Source organism: Diceros bicornis, chromosome 5, assembly GCF_020826845.1.
Source record: "Diceros bicornis minor isolate mBicDic1 chromosome 5, mDicBic1.mat.cur, whole genome shotgun sequence".
Taxonomy (NCBI): Eukaryota; Metazoa; Chordata; class Mammalia; order Perissodactyla; family Rhinocerotidae; genus Diceros; species Diceros bicornis.
In genome coordinates, this window is record NC_080744.1 from 54,078,998 (window position 1) to 54,096,882 (window position 17,885).

The following is a 17,885-nucleotide window of genomic DNA, read 5'->3' on the forward strand; positions in this document are numbered from 1 at the left end:
CCTGCTTCTCATAAGCATATGCTCGCTGCTTCATTGAGGCTCTTCTCTTCAAAGAGCCTGTGTAAGCCCCAATAATTTCTATTTTTGTATTTTCGATTTTGATTTCTTCTTACTTCTTTAGCATCATTCAACATTTGTGACTACTTATTCATAAGAAAAAGATCGTCATTTTAAATTATTGGCAAAATTAGTTTAAAATGTTAAATGTGCTCCTGTCAAGATTTGAAATCTTATTTAGCAGTATGGTTTAATTCTACATTTAGCTCTTACAGATTGTTAAATTTTGGTAAGATATTAGGCATGTTAAAGCGGATATCTTTCCACATATAAAAATATTAATCGTCTGTAAGTTGGCTTCTATCACTTTAAAAAAGAGAGAACTCTCAATTCACAAAGTTCCCATCTCCAAGGAAACCTAGAGGCTGCTTGAATTTCAGTTTTGGAAACCAGAAGTTTAAATAACAGTAATCTCTAAGAGTAGTTTATAAATTTGAAGCTTTGAAAGTTGACAGATTGATTACTTGAAGAAGTATCAAAAACAAAAATTGTGGAGGTTTGTTTTCCTTGCACACTTTTTTTTAACTTCTTTTGACACTTTTCAGTTAACCCAACAATAATTACTGTACTTTTGATGATGAAAGATTTTGTGAAATGCTTTAATGATAAATGATTACTTTCTGAGCATTAAAATTTCTTCATAAAGGTAAGTTCAGAAACAACATGCCTAGAACCTTAGACTAGTATCAGTAACTAAAAAGGATAGTCAACTCTCAGATTTGACAACTCCATTCAGATGGCGTTGGATCAGATGCTGTCTGTCAGTGTCTGCCCTATTCTATCATTAAGGTGTCCAGGATTGGTGGTCATTTCTAGTCACTAAGGAGAAATTTTATGCCTAGTCAAGATTCCTGTAAAAATCACACTAGCGTATACTTAATTTGTATAGTAATCTGCTATTAACAAAGTTGTGTCCTAGTCCAGTGGAAAAATAAAATAAAATATATTCTGTTCTCATTATTTCTTATTCCTTTAAAAAATCCTGTACTTTTATTTCAAAAGTGGCAAATGATTGTTTTATAAATATTTAAACCATACAGAAATTTGTAACACAAAAAGTGAGAGCTCCCAAGCCAGTGCTGTAAATCTTCACCCTACAATTTCAATCCCAAATTAAGTGTATATTTTTCTGTATTTTCCCCATGCATATATAAATATAAGTTGTTTTACAGAAAAGGATCGTATTGATAACAGGCTTATTTGCAACCTGCTTTTAAAAAAATGATCTGAACTTTATCAGTTTGTACAGAACCTACCTCATTTTTAAAGGCTGCTTAGCAGTTGATTTTATGGCTAATACCCTAAATTTATCTTAGTTGTAAAAATTAAAGCTTGATCAAAAAGGGAAAAAACACTCGAGTTCAGATTTTACCATTCACTTCTACCCTCCTCAGTTGTACATATAACTCTGTAAAGTTATTATTATTGTTATTAATTTTTTTGTGTGAGGAAGACTAGCCGTGAGCTAACATCCGTTGCCAATCCTCCTCTTTTTGCTGAGGAAGATTGGCCCCGGGCTAACATCCATGCCCATCTTCCTCTATTTTATATGGGACGCTGCCACAGCATGGCTTGATAAGCAGTGCCTTGGCGTGTGCCCGGGATCCGAACCTGCGAACCCTGGGCTGCCGAAGTGGAGCTCGCGCACTTAACCGCTGCGCCATTGGGCCGGCCACATTAATTAAATGTTGATTATTTGAAAGTTCCAGTAAACAAAATATGAGAAACTAAATGCAAACAGTATAAATTTTTTAAAAATATTTTTACATAAATTATTTAATCTTCACAAATGGTTTTAATTTTAATTTTATTTATTTATTTTTCCTCCAAAGCCCCAGTAGATAGTTGTATGTCATAGTTGCACATCCTTCTAGTTGCTGCATGTGGGATGCGGCCTCAGTGTGGCTGGAGAAGCGGTGCGTCGGTGCGCGCCCCGGATCTGAACCCGGGCCGCCAGCAGCGGAGTGCGCGCACTTAACCGCTAAGCCACGGGGCTGGCCCCAAGCAGTATACATTTGAATTAATCTTTAGGTTTCTATATTCAGACTATTCAAAAAAATACAGTGTTTTCAAAGGTCTAACATGTCCATGGTGATGGTATTTATGTTTTATATTTAAAAAAAATTGTGGCTTGCTTTTAATTTGTAACAGAGCCAATTTGGAGTCTTTGCTCATCCAGAAATGAGATGTGTCTCTACTTAGGAGGATTGTCTTTTACATCCTATTGTAAATTTTTATAGTTTTTTGCATGTAGGTCTTTTTTGGTTGATTCCTTTAGATTTTCTTGATAGAATATATTTTATGTAATAGATAATTAGCAATATCTTTATATCTCATATTTCATGTTGCGATGTAAATTCCAGAGTCCAGGTGTCCATACTAGAAATGTTAGACATTTTTGCAGTGTACCCTATGCTTTGTAGTACTATCTTCCTAACCAGTTGAAACTGATTCCCAGATACTCTTTAGGCTTGCCAGGATAGGTACACCCTCCATTTTGCTACTGGCCAAGATAATAACACAATCATGGCTAGAGCAGTAAAGTGTCTGTAATATATTGAACTCCACCCAGTTTGTACTGATAGGAGACCTGAATAGATGTTAGACGTGTTTTTCTTTGATGACTAATACTTAGGAATTTTAAAGTACTTTAGACAAGACAAACAAGAAAATCATTAAGTTCATTGAGTAATAGAAACCTATTATTTGAGAGAGATTTATCTTTTTTTGAAAGTAGAATTAAGAAACTGAAACGTCCAACTCCCCAAACTCTAATCCTCCATAGTAGAGGAGAGTCTGTTTGCTGTCATAAGATTTTATGCCAAAGAAACTTAGTCCTTTATTTCTATACTTTAAGGTTCTGTAGGAACTGTTGATTTTATGCCCTTCTTTGACTCTAAGGATTTTGTTTATTTCTAGATATAAGGGAAAATCTTAAACATTATATGCCTTATGTATGTTACTGCTCCTCTAGAAAAGGAATTAATAATTACAGCCGTTATACCAAGTACTCTGCTAAGTAGGTACTCTCATTTATCCCTCAAAGCAATTTTACGAGGTAGATACTATTATTACAATTTCATAGACGAGAAACAGTCTTAGAGAGTTTAAGTAGTCTGCCCAAGGTTACACAGCTCGTGAGGGGCAGAGTCAAGACTTGAACCCACATCTTTTTAGTACACAAATGAATGACAACTTTGCTTGACTGTTTACTCCTTTTTGTTAGTGATCCCACTTAAACATGGAAAATCACCTTTCCTGTTTATCACTCAGTATCCTTTGAACATTTTATTTTCCATAATGTTTTCCCATAGTTCTTAGATTTGCTGTAGTTTTTTTTGGTTATTATTGTAATGCCTTTATTTTCTCTAGCTTCCTAAAATATTTTGAAAATATTTTATGACTTCTAATCTTGAAATCTTCCTCTTGGTGGTTTAGTCCGTCAGCTAGTTCTCTCCTCTAAATCATTTGAGGTCAAGTTTGTACTCACGGAGGGACAAAGCCTCTTCATTCACAGAGTAAGCCTTAGCTGATATAGTCAGCCCACGTGAAAGTCTCTAAATGTAAACATGGTGCTATCTATACTTCTCAGTTCCCCTTTACCCTTTCAGAGGAGATAGTGATCCTGGGCAGACCTCTCAAAGCAACTTTCAGAGTCTGACGGTTCTAAACTCCATTGTACTATACCTTCATTCTTTTTAATACCATGAGCAATAATATCCAGAGCAACATGGAATGGAGGATGTTCCTGAATCGCCTCACATGGATATCCCATGTCCAGTTCCTCTCAAGTCATTGTATCTATGATATCTGTTTAGGTTAAGGAGTAGAGTGAACACCTTTGGATTTAGGTCTCTTAATCCAGTCTTCATTCGCCATATAAATCATTCTTAATGCAATGACTTTTAAATGCAACCATAAGACTGACCCTGTGACTCTAGGAAATAATAAGACACTATCCCATTTTCTTCTGTGCTCTGATAACATTGTATCTATACTTGCCTTTTATAGAACTTTTAGTGAATTATCTGTAATTATTTATTTATTTCATCTTGATTCCTTTGGTCGACAAGAATTCAAATGAGTCTTTTGATAATAGCTAACAGTCTTTCTTCTGAACTTTGTTGCCTATTCAGGGTAGGCATGCCTGATCATTGGTCTTTTTTCATGTTTTTATTTTACATCTAGCATGCTAAAATAAGTTGAGTTTAAGTCTTGGCAGTTTCACAATAGTTATTCTGAGTATAATTTTCTTCTTTCTGCCAGGTCTCAATCTGCAAGTTAATTATTACTTGCTAATAAATTTATCAAGGTTCCCTCCCTCCTTTTCATAATTGAGTATATTATTAGATTGTGTGCTCCTACTACATGTAAGAGCAGAAATCTCTCTTTAAGGAATTTAATTTATTTTGGGCACTTTGCTAATATAGTTATGAGCCCAGAATAATGCCTACTGGGGGAAATATCTTTCTTGCTAATGAAATTTTGACTATTCAGAATATGTAACAAGGCATATTGTCCATACTGTCTGGCTATAAGTAGTGGTAGTTACAAAGCATTTAGGTAGTAGGAGAGAGTATTCTGTCGGGTACTTGATTTAATATTCTTGAACTTAAAATAAATATCAGTAAAAGAGAAGTAAAAGTTTAAAACATGCTCTAAGTAATATCCTTGTGGTGCAAATATTAATTTTTTCCACTTAATTATATGAAAAAATATGAACAGTGGACATATTTCTAGTTCATTTTCTGATAATCTAAAACTTTTATAGAAAAATGCAAAATCATCTAATGGATTTCTCTTGAAATCTTGTTCCTTTAGAGTTCTGTAAAGTTAATCATCAAATTTTTATTTAAACTTAACAAGTACTTATATTTATCATTGGTAGTGAAGGTTCATACCAATAATAATGACCGTTTCTAAACCGTATTACAGTTTAGAAGTAGAGTTCCTCAAAGTTGTATTGTAATCTTAATGAGTTTTTAGCCCTCTTATGCTCATTTAAGCTTAATTTATAATGTAAATTGCCAAATCCTAACCCTAATTTTTAGTTTTGAAAGTTAGCATTTTTTGTTATTGTGCTTTTTCATGCAAGGTTTACTACTAGTGGTGTATCCTACACTAATATCAGTAGTTGGTGTGCTGCCATCATGAAGTAGCAATAAAATCATTGGATCAAACCAGTACAAAGAGGGACTAGTTATTATGGTTTCAGTATTGAAACAATGTATAATAGCAAACCATTCATACTGTGGCCAAAGAGATAGATACATCTAGTACATACTTGCCTCCTTTGTAAATTAGATCAGCCAATAATTTTTACAGAAGTGAAAGACTAAATTATGATTTTACCAAATAGCAAATAGTTCAGAACATTCTTTATTGATCCTTTGTTTTAGTTTTGTTGCTGTTTTAAAGAATGCAGTACTGGCATTTATTTCTTTTTATGAACTTACTCCACTTCTTTTTCTCAGTTCAGCATAGAGCGTGAATTTGTACTTCCTTGGTGGGAACATCTCAGGTAATATGGGATGTTAATTTTGCATTTAATGACTGCATGACATGATAACTCAGAGAACAGTTACTGGTGTACAAATACACACAACACCATACACCACCTCTCTCCTTTTCTTCCCCCCCCCCTTCAATTAGGCAGACAAAATTCACCGAAAACCAGAGCAGAGTTAACCATAAAGAGTTCATTGTTTTGGCTTTGGGGCATAAACTGTTGGAAAAGAAATTGAGTTTAGTAAACTATGCTATGAATCACTTCTTTGTAAATTCGCTTATCTGTCCTTTTGGCAAGTTTTCATTGCCTCTCAGGATCTCCATTACCAAGAGCCAGAGGGTGACTTAGTAATTAAGGATGAATGTAAAACATTTTTTTTTCTTCAGCATATAAAGACTGTTTTCCTTAGAGATCCAACTCAACACAACTCCTGGGAGACGTGGACTTCTTGAAGAACCCCAGATCTTTCCAAATGACGTGACTCTTTTGATGCTGATCAAAACAGGGGTCCATAGTTATCTGATGCCCAGAAATCCTGATACTTTCCCTCTTGATATTTTGACAACAGCTTTATGGAGATATAATTCTCATACCATACAATTCTGCCTTTTTAAGTGTACAATTCAGTGGTTTTTAGAATATTCAGAGTTGAACGCCATCACTGCTAGCAATTTTCAAACATTTTCAGTTCACTGAAAATAAACCCTGTTCTCTTTGGCCATCACACCTCTTTCCTCCTATTATCCCCAGCCCTAGGTAATCACTAATCTACTTTCTATCTCTATAGAGTTGCCTATTCTGAACATTTCTTACAAAAGGAATTGTACAATATGTAGTCTTTTGTGATTGGTTTCTTTTACTTAGCATAGTGTTTTTGACGTTCTTATGTTGTAGCATGAATCAGTACTTTATTTCTTTTGATTACTGAGTTATAATCCATTGTATGCATTTATTTATTCATCAGTTGATGGACATTTGTATTGTTTACGCTTTTTGGCTATTATGACTAACAGTGCTGTGAACATTTGTGGATAAATTTTTGTGTGAATGTATGTTTTCATTTCTGTTGGGTGTGTACTTAGGAGTAGAATTGTTGGATCATGTGGTTACTTTGTGTTTAATCTTTTGCGGAACTGCCAAACTGCTTTCCAAAGTGGCTACACCATTTTACGTTCCCACCAGCAATGTATGAGGGTTCCAGTTTCTTTACATCCTTGCCAACACTTTTTATCAGTATTTTTTATTATAGCCATCCTAGTGGGCTCCCCTTGAATCTTAAATCACATATACCTGTGCCTTATCATTGTAACTTGTGTTTTCTTGCATTTAATTATGGTGATCCTTGTCTGAATGGCTACTGCTTGTAGTTTGCTCATTGCTGTGCTGGTACATTCACCCATCTTTGTGTTCCTCCTTTTCTACTGATCCGGCTTGATGGCTCCAGATAGGGCTTGATGGCTGATCTCCCATGCAGCATCGCCTGCCCTTATAAATAAAAATAATAGAAGATAGAGGTTTTGATAGCTTTGTATAGAAATAGGCTGTTTCATTTTCAAATTACCATCATCTGTTCTGATAATAGTTATATACTAAAATAAAGTGGGAGACCTGGGAGGTTGTATATTCCTATAACTGTCATTTGCGGAGAAGAAAAAATATTGCTACCAAATATCTTTTTTTCTTCTCTTTCTAAAAGGAAGTGGTTTAAAAGTGCATGTTAAGTACAGAACTAATTTATGGTGTTAGAAGTTAGAATAGTGGTTACAGCTCTTGGTGGGTGGAGTAACTGGAAGGGGATTTCTGAGATGCTGTTTATCTTATGTTTCTTGATCTTGGAACTGGTTACATAGATGTATTCACTTTGTGAGAATTCATCAAGCTATAAACTTGGAATATGGGTGTCTGTGTTATACTTCAATAAAAATTTAAGTTAAAAATGTTAACATTGTTTAATCATATTTTGCACTAGTAAAGCTCTTCATTTGTAACATTAACTTCCTTTCTAATGAATATGTTCCATTTTGAGTCATGTTATTTGCTACTTTTACATTATTAACATTCTTGTATGTAAATTGCATTGATGTAGATGCTTTAATTTCAAGTCCCCTTCTTCAGCAGCTCATAATTTCAGATGTTGAGTGATTTAGATACACTTAGATTAGCTGTAGGAAGTTTAATTTTGTGTTCTGCTGTGCTGCTTTAACTGAATGATCTTCAGCAACTCACAGTGTTGGCTTGAGTCTTTCTGTATGTATGTAAAACTTTCTGAAATGCACTAGTTGTGCTGACTGTCTTATCGGTGAGTTCACATTCTCATTAGAGAATAGAGTAGTGTGAAGGAAAGAACCATGGGAAAGAGAAGCTGTATTCATACTTATAGTAACCATTTGGTGTACAGAAAATATTTAATATAATTAACCACTTTAAGATGTGATATACCAGGATAAAACATTGTTGACTGATCAAAGTCTTTGCAATTCTAATCCTTTAATCTGTTTTTACTGTAATAAAGAAGAAATTGTTTGATTTTGACCAAATATGTTATGTTGCTAAACGTAGGAAGATATACAGTAAGATCAGTTTTTGGTTAATAGAAGTTTTCAAGTAGGCTTATGTTCTGTGATCTTTACTGTATTTCTAAAAATTGGGTATATGGGTAGATATATCAGAGAAAAATGTTTTCTAAGAACAGTAAAATGACTCATTTTATATCTTGATGAGGAAAAAGCAGTTCTGCCCTATTACAGGAATGTTCTCAGTGGAATCTGAGAACTCTTTAATTAAATAATATAATAAAACACATTAACAATTTTAATATCTGATTGTGTCTTCTAGGCCTTCCTTAAACTTTCCCATGTCTCAATGGACTCCTGAATATAACAAGCTCTATACCTTAGAAGTGGATATGAAGAGTGAGATTGCTTCTGATGCACCAAAGACACAGGAGAGTCTGAAAGGGATCCTCTTGCATCCAGAGCCCATTGGGGCAGCCAAAAATTTTCCTGCAGGAGTTGAGATGATTAATAGTAAAGTGGGGAATGACTTCTCTCATTTGTGTGATGATTCTCAAAAACAAGAAAAGGACATGAATGGTAACCAACAAGAGCAAGAAAAAAGTGTTGTTGTGAGGAAAAAACGCAAAAGCCAGCAGGCTGGCCCTTCGTACATGCAAAATTGTGTTAAAGAGAACCAGGGAATATTAGGATTGAGGCAACACCTAGAAACACCAAGTGATGAAGATAATGATTCCTCTTTTAGTGATTGTCTTTCTTCTCCTTCATCTAGTCTGCATTTTGGAGATTCTGATACTGTGACTTCAGATGAGGATAAAGAAGTCTCTGTAAGACATTCCCAGGCAATTTTGAGTGCTAAAAGTAGAACTCATAGTGCACGGTCCCAAAAGTGGCCTCGGACTGAGACAGAATCCGTTTCAGGATTGTTAATGAAAAGACCTTGTTTTCATAGCAGTTCATTAAGGAGACTTCCATGCAGAAAGAGATTTGTAAAAAATAATTCCTCACAGAGGACACAGAAACAAAAAGAGAGGATATTAATGCAGAGGAAAAAACGAGAAGTGTTAGCCCGAAGAAAATATGCATTGCTTCCCAGTTCTAGTAGTTCCAGTGAGAATGACCTCAGCAGTGAATCCTCTTCCAGCTCATCAACTGAAGGAGAAGAAGATTTGTTTGTTTCTACCAGTGAAAACCACCAAAACAATCCAGCTGTTCCCTCAGGTAAAAATGTTTCTTAAGTTGAGTAAAACATGGAAGCTATTGCATTGTGTTCATGCTTATTTTCTTCTATATTTTAGTGATTTCGTTGTAGTTAGAGGGAATATGAGGCTCTATTAGCTTCTATTTTTAAGCCATATAAATAACCAATTGTAGTATTAAACCATGACTCCACTTCTAAAATATGAATTTTAAAATTTTCTAAAATTTTAAGTAGAAAATTTTTAAATTTTCTATTTTTTGACAAAAATAAAGCCAGAGTTTTGTTTTTTTGGTTTTTTTTTTTTTTTTAAGAAAAAACTATTTTTGCCATTTAATACTTATTAGGTAATATTTTATGAGTTGTTGATTTATGGTAGTTTTTTTTTTCCTATTATCCTTCTTTAGTATGTTTAACTTTTATGAATACTTTTTCAGATAGCTGTGTGATGGATTTCTTTCACATTCAACCACAGTAAGAACAATTCTAGTCACTAAAAAAGACTACTTAATATTGTTTTTCCTTTAAGTATTCTATTCTTATTGTTTACTGTTACCTTGTTGTGTTCTTTATAACTGAAAAGTAATTTCAAGTATCTGAGAGGTAATTTTTATTCTAATACTGGAACACTAACTTTTAGTCCTGACAGTGCTCAGTAGAGCATGTGATTAATCAGTTAAAATTGAATTGATAGAGGATTAGCTTGAGTACATTCTCCTCCCCCACAGTAAAAGTTATATTTAACTAGAATAAGTTTATGTACAGACAGTCTCTGAAGTATAAGTCTGTTTCATATATACCATGTTTATAGTTTGTTGTTATTTATTTATTATTTTTTGCTGAGGAAGATTTGCCCTGAGCTAATATCTGTTGCCAGTCGTCTTCTATTTTGTGTGTGAGCTGCTTCCACAGCATGACCACTGACAGACAAGTGGTGTAGGTCCATGCCCGGGAACTGAAACTGGGCCGCCGAAGCAGAACACACCAAACTTAACCACTAGGCTGCCAGGGCTGGCCCCAGTTTGTTGTAATTTAAAGGAAGCTGGAGTGAGCATTGAGGAGCAAAGTCAAAACTGAGGGAAAAGAGTAATTTCTTGTGCAAGTGAAAGGAAATGGGGTATAGGGAGAGCTTTTTAAAAGGCCAAGATCATGGTTTCTAATACTGACACAAAGATTTCCCAGTCTTTGCCTGATGTCCTGCCTGTTAAGGACAGAGCCTGCTAGTCTGCTGTGCAGATAAGCCATTTCTCCCTCTTTTTCTCTTTTTATATGGATCCCTTCTTTTTCCAAGACTCCCTTTTCTCTTCCATGTCTATTTTTATCTCCTTGCCAGAACCCTGAAACCAGTAACTTTGTTCTTAATTTTAATCTTAGCCATGTTCGGTTCATTTTTTTTTACCTCTCCAAATATTTTTATAAAAAGAGCTCATTGAGATCACCTACAGCTGGGAGGAGGTTACAGCAACCACTCCCTGAGGTCTCTTGAGAATGAGGGAGGTGAGAATAGGAATTGTCTTGCTTAATTGTCATAGTTCACATTTTTCTCAGGTGGTTAGAAGGTGAAGACTTTAGTTTTGAAAGAGGGAGCAGCAGAGCCCAATTTCTGCTGGAAATTAGTGAGGCAGGTTGTTTGATGATGTGAAGCAGAAGTTCCGAGGAGCTGATATTTGTAGGAGACCTGAGAATAGAGTAAATGTAAGTCAGTATCAGTGTCTGTTTCTAGGAAGAAAGGAGTTCATATATTCTCATGTATTTAAGATAAATGCAAACTCTTTAATTCGTTTTTTTCTGGTGAGGACGATTGGCCCTGAGCTAACATCTGCTGCCAATCGTCCTCTTTTTGCTTGAAGAAGATTTTCCGTGAGCTCACATTTGTGCCAATCTTCCTCTTTTTTTTGTATGTGGAGTGCTACCACAGCATAGCTTGATGAGTGGTGTGTAGGTCCGCACCTGGGATCTGAACCTGTGAACCTCAGGCTGCTGAAGTGAAGCACGCAAACCTAACCACTACACCACTGGGCCGGCTCCTCTATAATTCATTTTTAAATCTTGTTTAATAGTTGTTGTAGCATGTGGTTTTTTAATATCTTTCTTGGAAGAATTACATTATTTCAACTACATTATTTTCAGTCGTTACCCTTAAGTGTCTGTCTCTGGAAACACAAATCCAGAAGTTGAAACCAGGTACTCTTGGTGTTTTCTGGTTTCTAGACCAGTGTTTTGTTTTAAACTAGTTTTTTTTTTTTAATAATGATTTAAGAATAACATTCACATGGTATGGAATTCTAAAAGTACCAAAAAAGTATAAAATAAAAAATAAAAGTTTACTTTCTCTTCTTAGGTCCCAGTCTTATTACCCAGAAGTAATCAGTTTAGCAGTTTGTTATGTCCTTCAGAAAATGTGAAACCATATGTAAGCATAAATAAATAATGTGGATTTTTTTTAATATCAGTGTGTATAGTTATCTCATTTTTTAAACAGCTGCATAGTATTCCCTTTGTATGAATATTCTGTAATTTATTTAATCAGCTTCTATTGATGAATATTTGCTGCATTGAACAGTTTTGTACAAACATTTTTGCTCATCTATGCAAGCATATCTTAAGGAAAAATTTCCAAAAGTATATATCAGAGGGTATACACTTAAAAATTTGTTAGCTGTTGTTACCAGAATGCCCTCCAAGGAGTTTGCATCAAGTTCCTTTACCATCCAACAGTGGCTGATGTCATCATGATAATAAAAATACCTAGCATTTGTTGGATATTTACTCTGTGCTGGTAATGTTCTGTGTTTTCTATGTATTCTCATTTAATCCTCCCAACACTTTTATGAGGTGGGTTCTGTCACCCTGATGTTACAGATGAAGCATTTGGAAAGCCATTTTAGGATGATTTATATTCAGAATAGTTAAACTGAAATATTGATGAGGCTTAGCTCTGTTATCAAGAAATCTCAGCTGTCAAAAAATTGGCTTCCTTAGGTTCTTAAGAAATAGAGTTTTCTTCTAGAAATATTTTTAATGCTGGCTTTCTGACTCCAAGTCCACTCTTTTAGTGTGTGTTAGAAATTAGGAGAGGGTTGGAATATCTCAAGTTTTAATTAGATTTATCTACTAAACTTTAATTATATGGTTTGTATGTATGGATATTAGTTACTTTGGAGCTACTGGGACAACTTTACATACACTATCCATCAACACTTACTGGCTGTTGCTCTAGTGAACTGACAGAATGTTTTACATGTTAAGTGTGCTGTTATACCTTCAAACTCTAAGGCACAACACTTGTAGATAAATAACTGGTTTTACTGAATCACCTAAGAATGAGTTATTTAAGTTAGTACATTACATTGTATAATAAACATTAGTTCATTTGTTGTAATCAGTAGATTTCTGGGAAATCCATATTTGCCTTTTGCTTCGTCATTATTAATTGTCTTTTAAATTTATTAGGGCTCTCTATTCCAGCCTGGAAAGCCAACGTGATATGTCACTTGGGTTGTTAGACATTGAGTTATTCCCAGTTAGGTTGAGAATTTATACGTCCTGTTTTGTTCCTGATAATATTTGCCAAACACTTCAGATATTTTAAAATAACCTGATTAATAGAAGCTAAGTTTGAGAGTAGACGTTAATTTTAAGATGTTAATTTTAGTGACATATTTCTATGATCTATTCAGTGAGCCTTAACTGAACTGCTGCTTAAACTTTTATTTTATAATGCTAAAGCCTTAGGTTTCCCAATTAATTGTGGATATGTTGTTAGTGTTGTCGAGTCTATTCCAAGTCCTAGCGACCCTGTGTACAGCAGAGCAGAACCCTGCCTGGTGTTTTTTTTGCCATTCTCTTACCTCCCAGTGCTATATCAGACAATGCTCTGCTGCTGTTCATAGGATTTTCATGGCCAATTTTTTCATAAGTGGGTGGCCAGGTCCTTCTTCCTAGTCTAGAACCTCTGCTAAACCTTGTCCATTACGGGTGACCCTGCTGGTATTTGAAATACTGGTAGCATAGCTTTTCAGCATCACAGTAGCACGTAGCCACCAAGGTATGACAACCGACAGATGGGTAGTGTGGTTCCCTCACCAGGAAACACACCCGGGCTGTAGTGGCGAGAGTGCTGCATCTTAATCACTAGACCACAGGGCTGTCCAGTTGTGGATACGAGGACCTCCTTATTTATTAACTGTTTAATTAATTAAGTATCTATAGATTATATCTCCTCCAGACTTGAAAGAAATGTAAATACCATATATGCCCCCAAATAAGAGAGCCTGAATATGCCAGTCCCATTTTCCTACTGAGGAGAAAAAGAAATTTTGGCTGCCTTGAAATATACACTTTTAGGGCTGTGGTTAAACTAGTCAAATGTCTTATAACTAAATTACTAATTTATTTGCATATATAAAATATTGAATAAATGTTAATTTGGAAATATTGCCTATTGGTACCCATATTTCCTGATAATAGTTTATTCACACAGGCATCTTAGACATCAGAGACTTGGTAATTTTTTTTTTTTTTTTTTTTGGGGAGGAAGATCAGCCCTGAGCTAACATCCATGCTAATCCTCCTCTTCTTGCTGAGGAAGACCTGCCCTGAGCTAACATCTATTGCCAATCCTCCTCCTTCCCCCCACCCCCAAAGCCCCAGCAGATAGCTGCATGTCATAGCTGCACATCCCTCCAGCTGCTGTATGTGGGACGTGGCCTCAGCGTGGCCGGAGAAGCGGTGTGTCAGTGCGCGCCCGGGATCCGAACCCGGGCCGCCAGTAGCGGAGCGAGCGCACTAACCGCTAAGCCACGGGGCCGGCCCAGAGACTTGGTAATTGCTATAGAACCATTTTTTAAGTCATCAAACACAATTTTCAATTTTCAAACACAGTGAGCATATCATCCTCATCTACTTTGTGTGAGATATAGTACTTGCTGACTCCATGAGTGATGCTAGAATTTTATTCCAAACTATAGATACTATTTTACCTTATATTAGGACTGGGAAATCCCTATTTCCCCATTTTTTTGTTTTTTTTAGTCCAATAACTGTATATTTTTATTTATAGCTTTTTAAAAAAAATGTATCCAACAGCTGTATATTCATATTTTCCAAGTGTACTCCATACTGTATTGACTTAACTGTTTTAAAGGTTTGCTTAAGAAGATAACTCTTGGAATTGTAAAGTTCTAATACCAGGAATTATATCTAAATCTGTGAATGTTTCTTTTCCTCTTTTTCCAAAAATAGCATTGATAGTTTTTTTTTTTTAATTTTTATAAGGAAATTTTCACATAAAAATAGAAGGATACAATGAACTCTCAAATATTCATAATCTAGCTTCAGTTTTCAACATTCTGCCATTCATATTTCATCTCTCATCCCTCACTTTTTTTTTCTGGAGAATTCAGAACAATTTCTAGACATGATACCATTTAGTTTGTTTTATATATTGCATATTTCCTGCAAACTAGTAGTTAGATCTAAAAGGTTGGTTTGATTCAGGTTCAGTTCAGTAACTCTTTTTGGTGGTGCTGTGTACTTTCTGTTGCATCACATGTTAAAATTGATTAGAGGGTTCATGTGGTGTCATCCTGATCCTTCCACTATAAAGTTCCCCATCAACATTTCATGTAGTATTTTTAGCAGCTTTGATGATCTTGCCTAGATCCGTTATTTCATTAGGGGTTGCAAAATGTTCACCTTCTAATTCTATCATTCTGCTTACATTTATTAGCTGAGGTTCCTCTTTAAGGAAGAATTCTTTCTTCATCAACTAATTGGTTACTCTGAAATGCAGTCCATACAGGAAAGGTAGGATGAATGCTTGATTCTTTTTTTTTTTTTTGTGAGGAAGATTAGCCCTGAGCTAACATCCGTGCTAATCCTCCTCTTTTTGCTGAGGAAGACCGGCTCTGAGCTAACATCTATTGCCAATCCTCCTCCTTTTTTTCCCCCAAAGCCCCAGTAGATAGTTGTATGTCATAGTTGCACGTCCTTCTAGTTGCTATATGTGGGACGCGGCCTCAGCATGGCTGGAGAAGCGGTACGTCGGTGCGCGCCTGGGATCCGAACCCAGGCCACCAGTAGCGGAGCGCACGCACTTAACCGCTAAGCCACCGGGCCGCCCTTGATTCTTTACCTTTATTTACCACTTTTCAGAATGAATTGGTACTCTAGCAATATACAAAGAGGTTTTTCATTTTCAAGTATTGTTATGAACTTGAGGGTTTTAGCGTAGTTGATGTGTTGCTATCTTTTTATTCTTTTTGACTTTTATTCAAATAGTTTCATCTTTGGCCAGTGGGAGCATCCGAGTTGGGTCTGTATACTTTTGATACCACCCCAGTAGTCTTGGATAACTTCCTTACTCTCTGATGTAACAAGATGGTCCAGATTCATTCTTTACATTCCCTGCCCCAAGCCAGGAAACAACCATTTCTTTGCTCCTGATTTCCTTTTTTTGAGAAGTGATATGTAGAGGCTATAGACTGGGAATTAAGGTCTTCATTGCTCTATTGGGTTATCATTGCTTTTTGGCTTTTTTAATGTACAAAGTTAGGAATGTAAAGATTTTAGAAAGGGATAACTCATTAATTTATGAGTATTTCCATTGAAAGTTTAGTATTAGGGTTTTTATGTAAGCTTGTGTTTTATGTTTGGATCTTTACTCTTACATTAAAAATCTTGGTGGAGCCCGGCCTGGGTCCTCGCGTGAGCTGCGGCCTTCCGTGCAGGATGGCTGCAGAGCCAGGTGGAGCTGTCCGGTGGCTCGCAGAACCAGTTCTCCAGCCCGAGACATGGCCCCGGGGTCCCGGCCCGCTAGGCCAGCGTCGCCCTGACGTGGGTGCCATGCCCAAGAGAGGGAAGCGACTCAAGTTCTGGGCCCACGATGCCTGCTCCAGTCGAGTGACCGTGGCCAACTACACCAGCTCGGATCCAGCCGTCATGAGGTCCGTATGGGTCAAGAAAGCTGTGGCCAATGTTGTCCAGCAGGAAGTAAAATCTCTCTGTGGCTTGGAAGCCTCCCAGGTTCCTGCTGTGGAAGCTCTTTCTGGGGCTGGTGAGCCCTGTCACATCATCAATAGCAATGATGAGATGGATGCCCAGGAGGAGAGCATCCATGAGAGAACTGCCTCCAGAAAAAAGAAAAGCAGGAGGCACAAAGAAGACCTGGATGGGGCTGGAGGAGAAGAGAACCCCATGGATATTTGGCTCTTGCTGGCCGTTTGTATTTGTCCTGAGGACATTGAATTTTTCCCAGATTTGTAAGAACACCTGGACTGTCACTCGCACAGCTGCCTTTTGGACCAAGTTGTACCGAAGGCACTACACGCTGGATGCCTCTCTGCCTTTGCACCTGCGACCAGAGTCAATGGAGAAGCTGCGCTGTCTCCGGGCGTATGAGATCCGATCTCTTTACATATGTATGAGCCCTTTGCTACTCCAATCTGCAGGAATCCAGCCATTCCAGAAAGCACGCCCAGCACATTAAAGAATTCCAAATGCTTACTTTTCTGGTGTAGAAAGATTGTTGGGAACAGACAGGAACCAATGTGGGAATTCAACTTCAAGTTCAAAAAACAGTCCCCTCGATTGAAGAGCAAGTGTGTGGGAGGGTTGCAGCCTCCCATTCCGTATGAGGATGTTAATACCAACCCAGACCAGGACTGCTGCCTACTGCAGGTCACCACCCTCAGTTTCGTCTTGATTCCAGTTGTCATAGGAGTAATATGCACCCTGTTTACTATCAGTGTGAGCACGGACATGTGCCATCATTGAGTAAGACTGGTCTTCCAAAATTCTCCTGTCCATAGTGGTCGGAAACCACGCAGTGGACAGGGTGTGCAAGTCATCCTGGACCCAACGCACAGCGTTTTACTCTTTGACTCGTGGCATCCTCAGTATCTGTTCTCCCTGAGAGCACAGTTTCTGCTTCCTGTCCCTGAGGGCAGCGCTGAGTTAGGCCAGTCCGTTAGTAATTGTATCCCAGTTTGGAAGGGGTGGCTGGATGGTATACCTGGTTTTAATCCACATGCTCTTCATGTTCCTGGGGCTCCTGTTAGGGGGAAGAGGAGGAGTGAATCAAAAGGAAAAACAACTATGATTTATAAACATATTTTAATGTAGAAATTTGAGTTTTGGGAGGAGAAGCCTGGCCCTATTTTCTCCATAAACCCAATTTGGTGCTATTGAGTTTGTTCTTTATTCTTTTATCCCAGCAAAAATGAATGATCTTGCTCTAGGGAAAAATTAAACTCTTGAATCTCCAAACAAGGAAGTTTCAGCATTCCCTCCTGGATCAGAGGAACCTCAGAGGCCTATAATTGTTGCTATGTTGCTTCCAATTTAGCTGCCCCTCAAATTCAATTGAATGTTTTCTCTTCTTCCTTTACCCTTCTGCAGAAATAAAGCAGGTGAACGAGTTTTCAGAATGTTAAAAAAAAAAAAGAAAATCTTGATTCTTAATAGTATTAACAATTATTTTTTTGCTTTTTCCTATACATGCTATAAATACATACACATAAATGAATGTAAGTGAAATTATTTACAATTATTACTAACAGTAAGTCTAAGGAATGTAATAGATTTTTTTTTGTGGTTCCTTTTTGTC

At 36.7% G+C, this 17,885-nt stretch overlaps 1 protein-coding gene and 1 pseudogene across 9 annotated transcripts in view; both read left to right on the top strand.

The window, feature by feature from the left end:
- Positions 1-17,885, top strand: part of RNF111 (ring finger protein 111) — an 85,015-nt gene that overhangs the window by 25,135 nt on the left and 41,995 nt on the right. For all 9 annotated transcript variants that reach the window (XM_058541701.1, XM_058541707.1, XM_058541708.1 and 6 more), the window contains one exon: positions 8,402-9,300. In XM_058541701.1, coding sequence (XP_058397684.1) covers positions 8,421-9,300 — 880 coding nt within the window. In that variant the 5' untranslated portion in view covers positions 8,402-8,420. The remainder of the gene's footprint in view (positions 1-8,401; positions 9,301-17,885) is intronic.
- Positions 14,575-17,355, top strand: LOC131405246 (transmembrane protein 183A-like; annotated as a pseudogene).